The sequence below is a fragment of the Meleagris gallopavo genome, chromosome 11 (genome assembly GCF_000146605.3).
Source record: "Meleagris gallopavo isolate NT-WF06-2002-E0010 breed Aviagen turkey brand Nicholas breeding stock chromosome 11, Turkey_5.1, whole genome shotgun sequence".
Taxonomy (NCBI): domain Eukaryota; kingdom Metazoa; phylum Chordata; class Aves; order Galliformes; family Phasianidae; genus Meleagris; species Meleagris gallopavo.
Window position 1 is genome coordinate 12,971,992 of NC_015021.2, and position 15,408 is coordinate 12,987,399.

The window sequence follows — 15,408 nt, forward strand, 5'->3', positions numbered from 1 at the left end:
AAAAAAAAAAAGTAATAATCTGGTGTTATCACTTCTGCCAGCCTTGATTCCCAAGGTCAAGATGCGAGGGACACATATATCCTCAAATCTCTTATTTCAAGCCTTGATTTTGTGTACACAAGTCTACATCCAAAAAGCATTGATATTTACTCAACAAAGCAGATTTTGCATGTGCAGGAGCTACTGCAGTCTTGGTGGCCCTACATAAAGATGACAAGCTAGGTAGGAGGATATGCTCTCAGAAATGCAAGAGCTATGGTCACCTATGCAAATTTCCTCAAAATAAACTAGATATATTTACCCTCTCAGACTTTCCGGGGTAACTCATATCGAGAACATTTCCCAAAGAACAGGTAGTAGTTCTTGTTAAGTCAGAAGGCCAAATGATGGGAACTGAGAGGAGGGAGAGGGAGAAAAAGGAATGACAGCATGAAAGTTGGTACTGCTGGCAGACAGGTTTGAAACCACCCAGCCTTGTTTATGGCCATGATGCCCAAAGAAATACATATAAAAGCTGCATTCAATTTAGACTCACTGACAATTTCTGATTGAAGTAGAAAGTAATGTGCAAAATTCAGAAACACGAACACGAGCACTCATTCCCATACAGCAATTTTTGGCCACAAGAAAGGATCCTTGCAGAAGTCCTTGATACAGGTAGGATTCAGCATCCTCAGCCCAGCACCTGCAATGAGATGATCAGAGGGAATTCATTCCTCCTCAGTCACACCAGGAGCTGCCTAGCCCAGTCCTTACAGCAGGCTGTGAGTTTGCTGTCTGGTGGCTGCAGCATGCTCTAGAGGACAGAGTGCCTCACAAACAGCTGCCCAGAATGTGCCAGGGCTTTCTGAGGACAACTCAGGATACGCTAGCTCTGCAGAGAGACACGGAACCTGCAGCACAGCTACCTTGGTGGTTTCCCCAGGTTTGCCATGTACTGATTTGTCATCTCAGTTACCACATCCACAAGTGGCTGTTCTCTAGTATCCTATAGCTGACAGAGGGGAGTAAGCTCTGGAAAAGCAGCTCCTGCTCCAAACCACTCTAAATCTTTCTCCTGTGGCCAAGGATGACTAGCTTCTTTAGGGTAATGCTATTCTTGTAAAGGCACCCCACAGCATCATTCACTTGGCACTTTGTGTCCTTGCTGAGTTCTGAGGCACTGCTCATACATCATCCAGGATGGCCTGCAGAAGGTAGATCAGACCAGAGAAGGATCAAGCTTAGGGTAAATCTGGTGGTACAACCAGGTCATCTCAAATCATGCTACTTCAGCATGCTGTCCTGGCTTAGCCAAATAACCACCTGTCAGAAGGGAACTCGTCTGGAGAAGGTATTCCAGCTCAGGATTAAGAAGCAGAGGTGCAAATGGCACAACTCCCCCACTCCCTGCTTTTCTCCCATGCTTTTGCATTCCTGCACTGCTTTTTCACCCCTCACTCCAGGAGAACACTTTGGAGCTAGCTTGTCCTCTAAAAAGCCAAATCATCTCCTGACAGCCCTCTGAATGGATGTGAAAGCCAGACAGGCAGCCCAGTTGCACTCTGTATTCTCCTCTGTCTTAACCACGAGGTTAAGCTGCTTCTCTTTAGTGTGATCCCCACCTGATAGGAGCTAATGATGCTTCCCTCTGTACCCTCCCTCTGCTGGCTGCAGGGAGTTGACAAGTTAAGCGATTTTATGTCCTGCTTGGGACTTTTCCCTCCTCTTTCAATACGCAAGGAGACAGTTAAACTATAGCATCTAATTTTATGGCAGTAACAGGCCAAGCAACAGCTGAGTCCCAAAGACAGGCACGTAGAAGGGGGAACAAATTGCATGAGTCAGACTAAAAGCTTCATAAATATTGACTGGTTTTAACAGTCCCCTGAGGAACAGAGAATCTCATTTTATAACTACATCTCCCTCCCTGTTATGTACTCCCTCCTCTCAGGGAGCTGCACTTTATTTTAATTCCTTTCTGCAGTGAAGCTGTGCTGTTCTGTTGGGGACTTTGCACCAGCCCACAGCAGAATAGCCGAGCGCCTTCCAGTGGTGCTTTATATAACAGGACCAGAGCGGGTTTTGTTTTCTGGTTCACCCCAAGGTAGAAATGACATAGGCAGAGGAGAATTCAGAGAACAAATATGTGAAGGACACAGAGGACAGGGTGGTTTTCGGTGCTTTCCACTTTGATTCCTATCAGGTGAAGCACAGCTGGAGAGACAGAAGGACAGACAGAATTGGAACACAGAGAAGAGACACCAATGCTGTCAGGTCTACAGTAGTTGTGTAGGGAAGAACAGATGCTACAGGACAGCAGGGGCCGGACTACCAAGGAGGGAAATTGTTTTGCGGTCAGAGGGAATAAGGGATTGTTCTGTAAGCCACTGCTTGGGATGGGAAGCAAAGTGACTCCTGCCTTTCTGAAACTGTGTACAAAACTCACCTCACCCCTGCTGAGAGGGCAGCTCTCCCTCTCATGCTGAAAGGCTCCTAGCTCCTCCCTGCTTTTCATGGTCTCTTTATCATCCTGCCTGCTTTCCTCTCGACAGTTTGTCCCCTCCTCTTTCCCATGCCTGTCATAGCCTTAGAAACACTCCAAGCAAGGAAGCAGTCAGACACAAGTCTCCTCCTACACATGGGGCAGGATAAAAAAAAAAATCTCATCTCCACCAGCTGAGAGCACATGGTCTCAGCCAAGTCCCCTTCTTGGTGCACAGACTGCAGGACAGTTAATATATCCTTCCTCCTAACATTAAGTAAGGGGTCCTTCCTCCCGCGTCCTGCCACAGCAGGCTGGTTGCTTTGTGACCAAGCAAACAAAGTTTAAGCAGAGACAGAAAGACCACAGCAAAGTCCATGAATGCTGCTGAGGCTTACCTGAAATACATGATGGGTATGAAGTTTCCAGATGCTCTCAAGAAGTGCTGGAAAAGACAAGAAATCCTCCCCCTCTTCAAATGCCAAATGTGCAGCACACAAAGCGTCCTGGAAACATGCCACTCCAAGCAAGGTTCAAGTTCTCCTGCTTTCAGTAGCACAACACTGCCTCCTGGGTCTTGCAAGCAGCCCAAGAAACCTGCTGAACTCCTATTGTCTGACAATTACTCTGAAATAAGACATATTACTGCTTTGGGGTTAAACTAGGCTATTTGGAGACTCCATCTGTTATAGAGAGACCAATTAGAGTTAGCAACAAAGCTGAAAGTGACTTTAGAGAAATTGGAATTTCATACAGAATACCTAAAGGCTTTTACTGCTTCAAGTCAGGCTGACCTGCCTGGCAGAGAAAAGAGCATGCACAGAAGAAGGCTGAGTATATTGAGGAAAATAGTGTCAGGGAGCATTTAGATCAACCTAGAGCCTGGGTCACTAAGGAAGACTGTGAGGATGAGGAAGGTTCAAGGTCAAGCTAGAATTCAATCCACCAGTCAGAATCAGGCCCAGCGATGACAACAACGGTCAAACACAACCCAGTGAGCAACAAACACATCTGTACTGACAGAACAGGGCTGAGGTTAAGCTAGAAACTCAGCTTCTAGTTCAACAATCAGATCAGTAGGAGCCATGGCCAAAGATATAACTAACCAGTATTCCTCCATCCAGGAAAACAGAGATGATTAGAGTGCAAGGCTGGACTTAAAAAGAGTTTCTCAGCCTGTGGGAAGAGTGAAGCGTGAAGAAGAGGTGAAGGCCACAGCTGGTGCTAATCAAGCCCATTGAAGTCTGTTAATGCCTCATCTCTAGCATGCAGAGCTGGTACAGCTGAGCTTAGTAACATCCAACTTGCTTGGGCAAGGTCTTTCCATCCCTATCCTCTGGGCTGGTTGGGTTTTTTTTTGGTCAGTTTTCCAAATTGATTGTATTAAGTTACCTGAAAATTGCATAGCTTTCTGTAAAGAGAAGCTTCTATATGAAGAGATTCAGATGAGTTAAGACCATGGAAGTTAGGGACAGAGCTCCCGTCTTTGGGCTGTTGATGTGTTTGAGCTGTAGACATCAGTGGATATAGTAGATGTTACTGCTGGGTGAAGTAATCGAGAGAATATGGAGGCTGTGTTGTTTTTCTACTGGGAATAAAATATATAAGAACAATTAAATGGAATAATATCTTCAGTACTCAGACAAATGAGCTAAAAGCAAAGATATTAACTAGGTGAGAGTGTTAATTAAACCTAATGCCTCAAGTCAATCCTTCCACAACTGCAACAAATGCAAAAAGTCACTAGTGTCTGGCAGTGGCTGTCAGGCATCTTTCCACCCACTCATTGAGAACATCCGCCCCTCACCCCTCTTATTGTGTAAATAGAGAATGACAGTCCACTACTTTCACCACAGCACTCTCTTGGAAGGACAGGCACACTGTATTTGCAAGTTGCTTTGGGGTCTGAACAGTTGCAGTGACCCAGAATTGAAGTTTCTCTACAGTGCAAGAGAAAAACCCAGAACTCTTCCAACTCCAACTTCCTGAAAGATCTTGTCAATAGACCATGATGTGGGAAAATAGGAAAAAAAAAACAGCTAGAGGTATGTGGATTCTACAAAGGCTTAGGTGTGATGGAGAAATCCACCAGTATATCAAGGCAAAATCAATGTCATGGCCAGTCTCAACACAGACTGGTAGAAATGTGGACACCATTTAGTATCAAGCAAAACCACATTTAACTTTCCTGAAGAACATGGTTTTGAGTCAGTACTACCACAGCCCACCTTGCACTCCCATGCAAGGTGGTCCTCACCAGGTTATGGCCTCTGCTTCTTGGGGGCTGCCCACCACCAACCAGTTTGCCATGGATAGCTTAGGGAGAGTGGTGTCTGGAAATGTGCTCCCTTTGGTGGGCATCCTTTGGTGCAAAGAGAACTTTATGAAGAAGGAAGAGTAGTACTTCAACTGATACAATGTTGGTTCACAAGACTGAGAGGAAAGACAGGATGGTTTTACTTGTCTGTAGAAAAAAAAAAATGGGACCATTTCCTCAGTAGCAAAGCATTTTTTAATGGAAGGATCACATTCAGCTTCATAGGCACTTGCGAAAAATCTGAGCTTCGACTCCCCATTTTTTGGTAAAAAATAAATATTAAAAGGAATATTAAAGGGCAAGTCATCCTATAATTATCCAAGCTACACAACAAGTTTAAAGGAAAGTTAGGCATCAGAAGCCAAAAGCCCATACAAGGAAAAGGCATTATTTTTACTTAAGACAAAGTGTAGGTACCATCAGACGAAGCAGTACTGGGTGATCTGGCATGATGTGGTGTTCAAAAAGCACAAGAGATGAGTCACTGGGAGTGCATGTACAAGTCAGAGCTTGGCCAAAGTATAGTACAAATGATTCAGTGCTGCAGATGATGATTGGTAGAAGGAGCAGAAGTGCAGAAGAAAGGCTAGTGCTGTTACCGCGATACCATTTTTCTTGTCAAGGTTGTAATAGAAAACTAGTAGCAGATCCCTGCTCAATTGTGATGGACAAGCAACACAAAGAGAAGCCAAGCCAAGACATGGTGATGTCCTGAGAAAACATGGGATGTGTGCAATGTGCCTCACTACTCTGCTCTACACTAATAAAACATAGCTGTGCGGACAGAACTGGCATCTGGCCTTCCACTTCTTTTCCCCAGAAAAAAGAAGACAGTTGCCCATCCTTGATGTATTCCATGTCTGCTGCCAAATTTGCACTCCCCCACTCAGACACAATCCCAAAATAGGATGTGATGCCTTTCCCGTTGACAAAGCCATAAGTCACTGTGAGCGAGACACACTCAATATCTTCCAATCACTTAAATGGAAAGAGCTCTCCCCCTCTCTTTCCCAGCATTTCAGCACTCATTATATCTCACATTAATTAATACAGGCAGTAAGAAGTGTGATGATAAATTACAAAAACCCATTAACCTGATTCTGTCCAAACTGGTGACATATGGCAACTTGTATGTTAGACAGATCTTCCCTGCTAATGTGGAAGTCCTCATGCCTGAACTCCATTAAAGCTACAGCCATGAAAGAATGTTCTTAATATACGTACGTATGGATGTACATATGGAATGCATATCAATGCGCAAGGACAGGGCATGCCTGTGGGAACATCAAAATTCATTAGATCAATCTGATATGAGATATATTGAACAGGTTCCATCTGACGTCTGTTACTGGGTTGTTCTGTCCACTCCCAAAGGAGTGAATCATATTGACAGGTTGAATTATATCTCAAGAGATATTTTTCTCCCCTCCTCCAAAGGCCATTTGCAATCACGGCACATCCACTGCCTCTTAAAAGTGAGCTCATCTGGCACTGGGTTGCATTGAAGTCCTCCACCGTGCTTGAAGAAAGAATGCTTTTGGGTGGCGGATACGTGGAGAAGATGCGGTCCATCCAGCTGTCCCTCGGAATGCTAGCCATCTTGACCATGACTGTGTATGTCCCATCTACACATGGAGTGCCTTTTTTCCTACTAGGTAAGCTGGAATACAGGCTAGATGACACAGGTAGGTCATTATCTTTTTGCTTTGCTTTGCTGCTTGTCATGGCCATGCAACACTTGCTTATCCGTGCAAGAAAATTAAAGCAACCTTGAGCTATACTAAATAATCAATCAACATGGGTACTACCCAGGGACTTGATCATATCAGCACATACTTCTGGTCTGCGGCATATTCATATATCGCACTGCTAAACAATGAAAATACCAGATCTGGTGAAATCTGGTAGTGGTATTTTCTTCTTTCTTCCTGAAAGAAAATTTCCAAGGATATATATTAAAATACCAGAGAGTAGCAATTCAAGTATGTACCATATGAGATGTGACAGCTCCTAAATGTCAGGAGTAGGGTGCTGCTGAACTTTTTTTAATCATGAAACTTCTGTTTATATGTTCTTCTCCCATAATTTAAATTAATCTTAGCTTGAACTTATTCCACAGGAAAATGTCAATCATTAATCTTCTTTCTTAGAGAGACTTGGCAGCAGGAAAAAAAATTAAAGCAGCTAAATATAGGCTAGGAAACAACGTTGCTTTTCAAACAATTTTTCCTCTTATATCACCTATTTATTTTTGTAATGACAACCAAAACATTCCTGAGGCCACCTTCTCTAAATACAGCTTCTGTTTAGTTTTTACTAGAGTGTTTATATATATATACATATATATATATATTTTTTTTTTCTGTATCAAATCTCTCAGATGACTAAAAGCGGCTCTTTGAAAATCATAACCATCTTTCAGGCTTAGGTTTATAGCACACAAACTGCAGGTCTTACAGAGTGCATAGCCCTGCTCAGCTCTTCGGGTTTGTTTCCTGAAATCACACCCTGCTTCAGCTGCACCATTAGGTGGGGGCAGACCTGGGCACATATACTAGAAGCATCACCTTGGGGTGTACTCTCCCACACTCTTGAGCATCTCAGGGACTCATCTGTCACAATGCTTTGTTTTGTCTGTATCAAAATTATTTGCATTCATCTCATCGCAGCTACGTAGGTCTGATGGCTATCCGAGACCCATTGCTCCCTTCTAATCTCCCTGAAGGGATTGAGGTGAAGCCTTGAAGATCCCAGGAGAAGAGAAAAAATGTCTTTCTGCATCATTTCTTTGCATTTTATGTGGATTTTGTGGGCATATTCTAGGGTTTGGCAAGGTCTGGGTGTGGGAATTAGACAAAAGATTTTGGGGAATGGTCACTCTGCGATTTTATGCTCTTCCCAAAAATGAATGCACCACACAAGTCCCAGATGCCCCTAGAAATCTGTTTGGCAGAGCTGGAGGCATCCCAGAGCCTTGTCCTGTCTGGTCATCCGATCCTTGTGTCCATCAGATGCTGCTGCAGCCCTGACCTTCACAACCACTCATTTGAGGGTATAGCCACAACCACTAGAGAAAAACCACTGAGAAAGCTCCCAAAATGGGCCTCATACAGAAGCCCAAATTGCTACAGGAAAGCAGTTTGGGGAGGATTTTTCATGGAAAACAGGGAAGGAAATTAGGCATGGCTGACAGCAACCGTTAAGAGGATTCCTTGGAGAAAAAAAGGCTCGCTTTAAACTCCTCCACACTTTGCCTATGAGCAAAATGAATCGTTTAATACCACAGGCAGCCAGAGAGCCCAGCCCCAGCGCTGGGTGAGCACAGGGCTAGATGGCAATGCTGCAGGGCTCTTCAGCTACATGCACACGTAAGGAATATCTCCAACCTCCACCAGCCCTGGGGAGATGGATGGGGTGATGGGGCAAAAAGGGGAGTGCTTGCAGAAGAGGTTTTAGCCTTAATTTTTGTCTTAATGTTGGGGGATGGAGGGTCCATCCGTTTTGGCACTGGAGACTGAGAATGGCATGTTTTATGTGCTGCAGATAACCGAGTGCTTCCGGAGAGAGAAGACACAAATCACAAGGACACATTGCTTCCTCTGCTTAATAAGAAGTTTGCATGGAGGACACCAGGAAATTTTGGTAAGCAAGGGGAGTGGGAGATCAAGCTTCTTGCAGCTGTATCTGTATGAATGCTTTGGATGTAAGGAATCAAGATTTTTTGCAGAGAGGAGGTCAAGATTTTTCTCTGTGTTATATGTACAGACACCAAATTTAAGACCATCCTGTGTGTTGGGACAGGCTCCAAACTCAGGCTCTCTAAAGAGAAACTTGGGCATTCCATGACACTACACACAGCAATTGCAAACACCAAATGGATTAATGAGGTCAGAACTTCCCACGGCCACTGCAGTGCGGGAAGGGGCTGGGCCATGTGTGGTGGTCTCAGGGCAGGAAGCTGATTTTCCCTGCAAAAACAACAGAGAATGAAGCTCAGAAAAAATTTTACCATGGAAATCCATTAATCAAAATCACTCAGTGCTCCTCCCCAGCCCCTTGTTAATGCAGTGAGGCAGTAGTTAAACAATCCAGGGACAAATAGATAAATACAAATAAATCAAGTCCTTACACTAACAAAGGCATTCTTCTTGCAAAGGGGACGCATTCAAAAAATAACATTTTTATGATTGCTTTATGGATTATTGCACTTATTACTCCTGGAGGAAAGGCTGCGTTTTATGCCAGACAATTGAATATAATGAATCTCTGAGCAGAGCACAGACAGAGGATTTACAGCAGGCAGTTTCTCAAAGCATCCTCCATAAATTAACTTCCTTCCCTCTGCTTGAGATAATCCGTTCCAAATTTCGACCGCTGCTCATTTTCTATTCATAGCAGCCATTGGCCAAGCTTATTCTTCGTGGAAAGTTGAGCCAAAATCAGCACTTGAAATTCTGATAGAGGCAAAAATATGTAAAATAATAATAATAAAATCAATTATAACAATAAGCTCTTAAGGGGCACTTTTTACTTATGGATGCATGAAGACACATTTAAGAGGAGTCTGCCTGTGGATGTTGCTGGCAAGACAAGGGAAGGAGCTGAGCCTCACTACCTGCCCATAGCCCTAGCACTCTGGTGTGATGGGTTTACTTAAGAACTGCTGATTTTTCTGTTTTATATCTATCAGAAAATATTCAGTAGTTTTCAACTAAACTGTTCCTTTCTTGGAGGAGAAACTGAGAACAGAGGCAGCTCTTTTTTGGCACCTTTCTCCTTAGTTTCAAACGTTAAAAAAAAGCCTGAGTCTGGCAATGTGTGCTGCAGCCTTATCTGAGGTCAGGGGAATAAGCTCCTAAATCCCCCAGGAGATGCAGACCAACACCCACTGCCCCGCCAGGAGCAGACAGCACGGACAGCCCAGGGCTGGTGTTTGGCTCTTGGGCTGAACAGAGACATTCTTGAGCAATTTCCTGTCTCTTCTGCTTATTTTAGTGCATATTTTCACAAACTGGCACTGCAAAGCAGCTGATGGCTTTGTGTTCCCCTTTCAAAACTGTTTCAGCTATCTTATTCAAAATCATTAACTGCTTTTAACCTCAGCTTGGCCTTGGAATAGCGTCCCTCACCCTTCAAGAGGAGTGAGATGGGAAACTCACAATCTCTCCTGCAGCTTTTCTATTGCTAACCCAGTTCAGCTGGAGCCTCAGATTCTGTCCACAGAACCTGACTCTCTCCCTGACATCTCATGGCACTTTGCCCATCTGTGTGCACAGGTTTAGACAGCCTGGTGCAGCACTGCTCAGCCTGATGATCTGTGAAGATGGTGCCTGACATCCAAATGCTGAGCAGAGAAGGGCACAGCAGAGGCTGGACAGGAATTAAAGGGTAAATGGGTCTTTCCTTGTCAACCTATAGACAGGAGATATCATTAGAATCAGGAAGGCTGGAAAAGACTGTTAAGATCATCTAGTCCAACCATCAACTCATCATCACCATACATGAAGAAACTGCTTCAGATCTGAGCTTTAGGAATTACCAGTGTGACTCTCTTTCTTTGCAGACTGGGAGCTGGCAAAGAAATTTGACGACTTTGAACAGGTGAGAGAAGCAAATGCGCAGACACATACATATCTACTGTTGCATAAATAATACCCTAGCTAAGCTGGAAAAAAAGAAAAAAAGAAAAAACAGATGCTAAAAGAAATCTGCATGGAAGACGAAAGGAGAAGGGCAAGTCTTAGTGTCTGCCTGTGCGTTGCATCAGCTTTCTCTATCCATGCTGGGCTCCAGCACGCATGGCACCTGCATGCCTTCCCCAGACTGGCATTTCTCTGGGTCCCCTACCAGCAAAGCAGACCCAGCCCATGGCCTGAGCCTCCCCATTTTGCTAGAAAAGAGAAGCTGCAGATGGAGGCAAAACACTGTGGGCTTTCATGTAGTAAGCAAGTCAGCAAAAGCTGTGGATAGGAGGACACGAGGAGGTGCTCCAAGAGCAGATCCTCCTGGAAAAGTCCTGCTCCCATGGGTGCTGCCTGCAGGGCTGCCTACAGCCTGCCTCTACCATGTTGTGCTGAGTCCCATCCTCCTGTTAGAGCAGTTGCTCACTACTTGTCTGTTTCTCAACAGCTGTTGAAGTTTAAGGATCAGCTCTCAGCTGAGGAAAGGTCAGAGGTGGCCGATGCCTTGGAAAGTCTCTCAGCATCCCAGCCCAAAAAACGTGGTAAGTGTTGGGTTAGAGGCCTGACTATGGGTCTGGCTGGCAGCAGCCATCCCATCCAGCTCCCTGTTCCAGCATTTCCTATCTGTAGCAGAACAGTGACAATAAACGTGCCCCAAGCACGCTCTGAATACTGTGTATTGGCACTCAGGACCTCACCAGAGGCAGTTAGAGCAGCAGCCTGAGACTAACTATGGAGCTATTCAGAGGGCAGTTTAGTAGGAATATATCCTCACAGGGCACCCCTCACTCTCCGCAGGGCACAAAGCTTGTGCTGGAGGCATAATGAGGCATGTGGCCTGCATGAGTCCACATCCAGCAAGGTCACTGCTTCCCTGCTGAGAAAAATGCAGCAATTGTTTGAGCTGCTGAAAAGCAGCAAAGAAAAGGATGTGGAAATCAAGCAGGAATGCAGGGAGCTAAGAGCTACTGTGTCCCCAGTCAGTCCCTCTGCTCTCTGCAGCACATCCTGGGAGCTTTGCACTCCTGCAGGGCTGCCCAAGAGCACAAGGACATGCTGCTCATGTTGGTAGCAGAGGACTCCTTCACAAAGCAGTGACAGAGTAGTCACTGGCTGCAAATCTGGCCTCACCCCAAAAGAGTTCCTTCTGCCCTTAACCTCCATGCTCTGTGCTCATGCAGGCTGACAATCTGCCAGATAGGCAAGGGAACATCCCCCTCTGTGCAAGACTGGCTTATGTGCTTAGGTGATGCTTAGACAATCTGCAATTTGTAAGCAATCCTGGAGACTGTCATTAATTTGGCTTATCTCATCCATGCTCCCACCAGTCTGGAAGAATCAACTGTACATAAAACTGCTTCTCCCAGCCAGGTTTAAATCAGATTCTGCCACAAAACAGAGCAGAGAGCCTTTGTCTTGTCTATCCATTTTGGGAGGAGCCTCTGTCTCAGCCTGAGCACTGCTGATTCAGTAGAAGTTTTCTCCCACAAAAAACAATTTGAAATTCTTTCTCACACTTGACACCTGTACAGGGTTCAAAGAACCAGGCAGAATGGTGACACAGTTACTTTTTCCAACACCAAAATCCACATAATTCCCTAATTTTTCTTCTTGTAAGATCCCACAGTGGTAAGTGTTGTTTGGAAGCAGAATGCTATAGTGATTGAGCTTTTAAAAGTAATTGGAGGGTCTGGATCAGGTGTTTCCAGGTCAGTATCCTGCTTTTCCATCAGCCATGGGTGAGAAGCCCTGCACACAACTCAGAGGCTGCAGAACTGATGACCAGTAGACAAGAAAGAAAAAGCTTATTCCTGACATTAATGAAATAGAGCAAAAGGAATAGCAAACCATTATAAATCATGACCCCTTCTTTTTACTTTAAGAAACCAAAAGGATCACCTTCTAGAAGTGTTATACGAGCTCTTAATATTCCAACTCTCTCAGGATACTGGGCTTTTGAAACCAACTCCAGGAAGCTATGGGAAGTTGGGGAAAAAAAAGTCTCTTGGATGCTAAAACTCTTCTCTTGTATCCCTCTCCAGCCTGCTTTTGGAAATACTGCATCTGAAGGCTTGCTAGGATTTGAAGAAGAAGATGGGTCCTTCCCCAAACTGCGTGCTGGGTGTTAATGTGTTAAGAGTTTGTTCTGTTCTCTCATCTCGTTGCTAACTTAGATGTCACCCTCTGTGACTGCACCACAGCCAAGTCTAAGAGGCACCACGATAGGTGCAGGAAGCTCCCTGCCACCTCCGCTGCTCCTTCCTTCCAGGCCTCACCCTCCACAGTCTTCTGCTTGGAAGATGTTCCCCAACTTCACTTGCTGTACCATTCAGACTGCTGCCACCATACATTCTTGCCCTTCTCACCAGGTCCCCAAAGGCATCAAACACCAGCCCGGCCCCCTGAGCTTGGCCCTCTGCCCACTTGCAGACGTTGCTCACGGTGGGGCCTGGGTTTTCTGTTGAGTCCCATGAGCGGGTCCCGGAAGCCCCAGCATCCTCTGATAGGAAAGGAAGGCAGTTTGGGTGCAATGGGAGGGCTCAGGGCTGCCTGCCTTGGCTTGCTAAGCCAGAGCTGTTGTTCCTTGTTATGTCCCACCAACATATGCAGTAGGTTTGGGGGAGGACGGGCACAGAAGTCTGGATCTTTTGGATATCACTCCAATAAAGATTTTCTGTTGCACAGAAGCACACGCTGTTTTCATTCTCATTCCTTCCAGTGGCCTAAAGGGGGAGTACACTTCCATGGATGTAGGCTCTGGTTACATAACGGATCACAAAGCTCCTATTAAACACCTTGTTAGAGCAAGGCAGGTTTGTTTTAATATGCCTCAGGAGCATGTCCTTTCTTTAGCCAGAACATGGGCATGTGTGAGGACTGCTGTACTCATGGGACTGGACTATCCCTACTCACTTCTACCTACTTTACCCCAAAGAGATGCTAGCTGGTTTTTCCTACTGCAGAATTGACAGAATCATAAGGTTTGAAACCGACCATTAAGATCATCTAGTCCAACTGTCAGTTCTCTGCACCTGTCCAAAAGGAAGCGATCACAATCCATCAATAGGTCCTACATACAACTATTTTAAATCACATTATCTAAGTTCACTTGCAAAGCAAAAGGATCATATTCCCACAGGTGTAAGTTCAGAATAAATCTTGAAGCCATTGATGTTAGCTTTGAGATTTCCAGCAGTGTAGATGACAGCAGAATTCAGTAGGCACTATGAAAGCATGGACTGATTTTCACTAGAACTGAACTGACTCTACAGTCCTATGTAGACATGTCATTTAACTGCAGCTTGCATGCTATGTATTCTTTAGAATTTTATCTTTCCCAAAGTACCAATTACCATGTTACACTCATTGCCTTGGGCTCTGGCAAGATATGCACACTTACCACAGCAGTGCCTTGTATGTACTTCATCAACAAGAGATCTATTCATTTTATTACTGGCTAAAGCTGGTGTATATGGCCAAAAAAACAAAACAAAAAAAAGCTTGATTACATAGGTGAAGGCTAATCACCTGCAAAGTAAAACTTGCTATTAACATTACCTCTGCTATTTCCTTAGCAGTGATTCAGAAGAAATTTCCCCTTTTCTGTTGCATTTGCGAACCTGAAAAAGCTAAGTGGAAACATACTTCACATATCCTCACAACAGCAACAAATGCAGGAAAAAGTATGGCCTATTGCTAAGAGAAGGGTGTCTTTCCTTTAAGCATTCAGTGCTCACAGTACCCAGACTACTCTACTACATGCTGCTATGTTTGCTGCTTCTGCTGGAGTGCTGAACATCAATGCTGAAAGTAATTCATTTGCAAGTTCAGAGAGTACATAGGGATGTCTTCACTAGACTCACCATTAGCAAGGGCTCCTATCTTTCCTCCTAAATGCAGAACAGAACTTTTCCTCAGGCGCCACCTCCACATTATGCCTGTTTACACCTCACCCATGCTTGGGCAGTCAAACTTACTGAAGTTAATGACCCACAGGCAATAATTAAAGGGATTTTCCTCAGGCATTCTACTAGAGCATATTGAATTGTTAACAGAAAACCCTCACAGGTATCAGAACAGATTTGTAAGCAGGCAACATGGAGCTGCAGTATATCCTCTTGTTGACCTCCACACTACACATGTATTTGTATTTGAAAACAAATCATAGCACTCGACCCTTCAGACATCACCATACTCTAAACGTCACCTGTCAATTCATGGATGTTAAAGGAGACTGCAGTGTGTTTGGAGGGGCAGATGAACAGAAAGGCCATTACTTTCTCCTAGGTTATCCATGCGGTGACTGAAGCTTCCAGGTCCCAGTTTCAGGCAGCACCACCACAGAGATCTCTGTCCTGACTTGCTTTCATGTTTTCCTTCAGATGGAGAGCATTTCTGCATCCAACTACAGGCTTTAAAAATCCTCTTTATTTAGAAGCCCACACTAATACCAGCTGACTGTTGAAATACTTTAATTATCCAGCAGTATCTTTGCAGATCAGATGCATCACCATTGGATTCCTCTGATCCAAGCCTTCCAAAATATGCCCTGCAATAAGTCTGTCCATGCTGCTTTTGAAAGACATCTATATGAGAGGTCAGGAGTACATGACTTACATAATCTGCCCATAGCCCATACATATGGCTGCTTGGCAATCAGATTATCTGCAGACTGTCTGGGTGAGCTCAGTGCAATAAGATAACTGTTTACTGAACTACAGGACAGGCTCAGGATAGGTGGCTGCAGCACACTCCAGAGGACAGGGAGCTGAGCTTGTGTTGGAATCCATTTGTGGATTTGCTTCTAGCATAGACAGAAAACCTCGTCTCAGATCAGCACTCAGTCCCAAATCCTTTATCTGCAAACTTAAAGGTAAAGTGAGCAGTGGGACTCAGGGATGTGCACTGGATTCTGCCTGCCCTTCTGAATGGGAACCTCATTGCCC

At 44.7% G+C, this 15,408-nt stretch overlaps 1 protein-coding gene and 1 long non-coding RNA gene across 3 annotated transcripts; one reads left to right on the top strand and one right to left on the bottom strand.

The window, feature by feature from the left end:
- Nucleotides 1-43: 43 nt before the first annotated feature.
- LOC109369391 lies at nt 44-3,689 on the bottom strand. The gene is made up of 3 exons (XR_002118371.2): nt 3,571-3,689; nt 2,863-3,091; nt 44-685 (listed from the first exon to the last, which is right to left on the bottom strand). It is a non-coding gene; the product is annotated as an uncharacterized LOC109369391 (long non-coding RNA).
- A 1,383-nt stretch (nt 3,690-5,072) lies between these two features.
- Nucleotides 5,073-13,168, top strand: UTS2B (urotensin 2B). 2 transcript variants are annotated; one of them, XM_003209126.4, is made up of 5 exons: nt 5,073-6,466; nt 8,325-8,423; nt 10,345-10,382; nt 10,911-11,004; nt 12,505-13,168. In XM_003209126.4, the coding sequence occupies exons 1-5, from the start codon at nt 6,313-6,315 to the stop codon at nt 12,528-12,530; spliced, it is 411 nt and encodes a 136-aa protein (XP_003209174.2). In that variant the 5' UTR covers nt 5,073-6,312; the 3' UTR covers nt 12,531-13,168. The 2 variants fall into 2 exon arrangements, with proteins under 2 accessions (XP_003209174.2, XP_010715034.1); XM_010716732.3 differs by having other exon boundaries at nt 5,549-6,436; nt 12,505-13,167.
- Nucleotides 13,169-15,408: the final 2,240 nt, after the last annotated feature.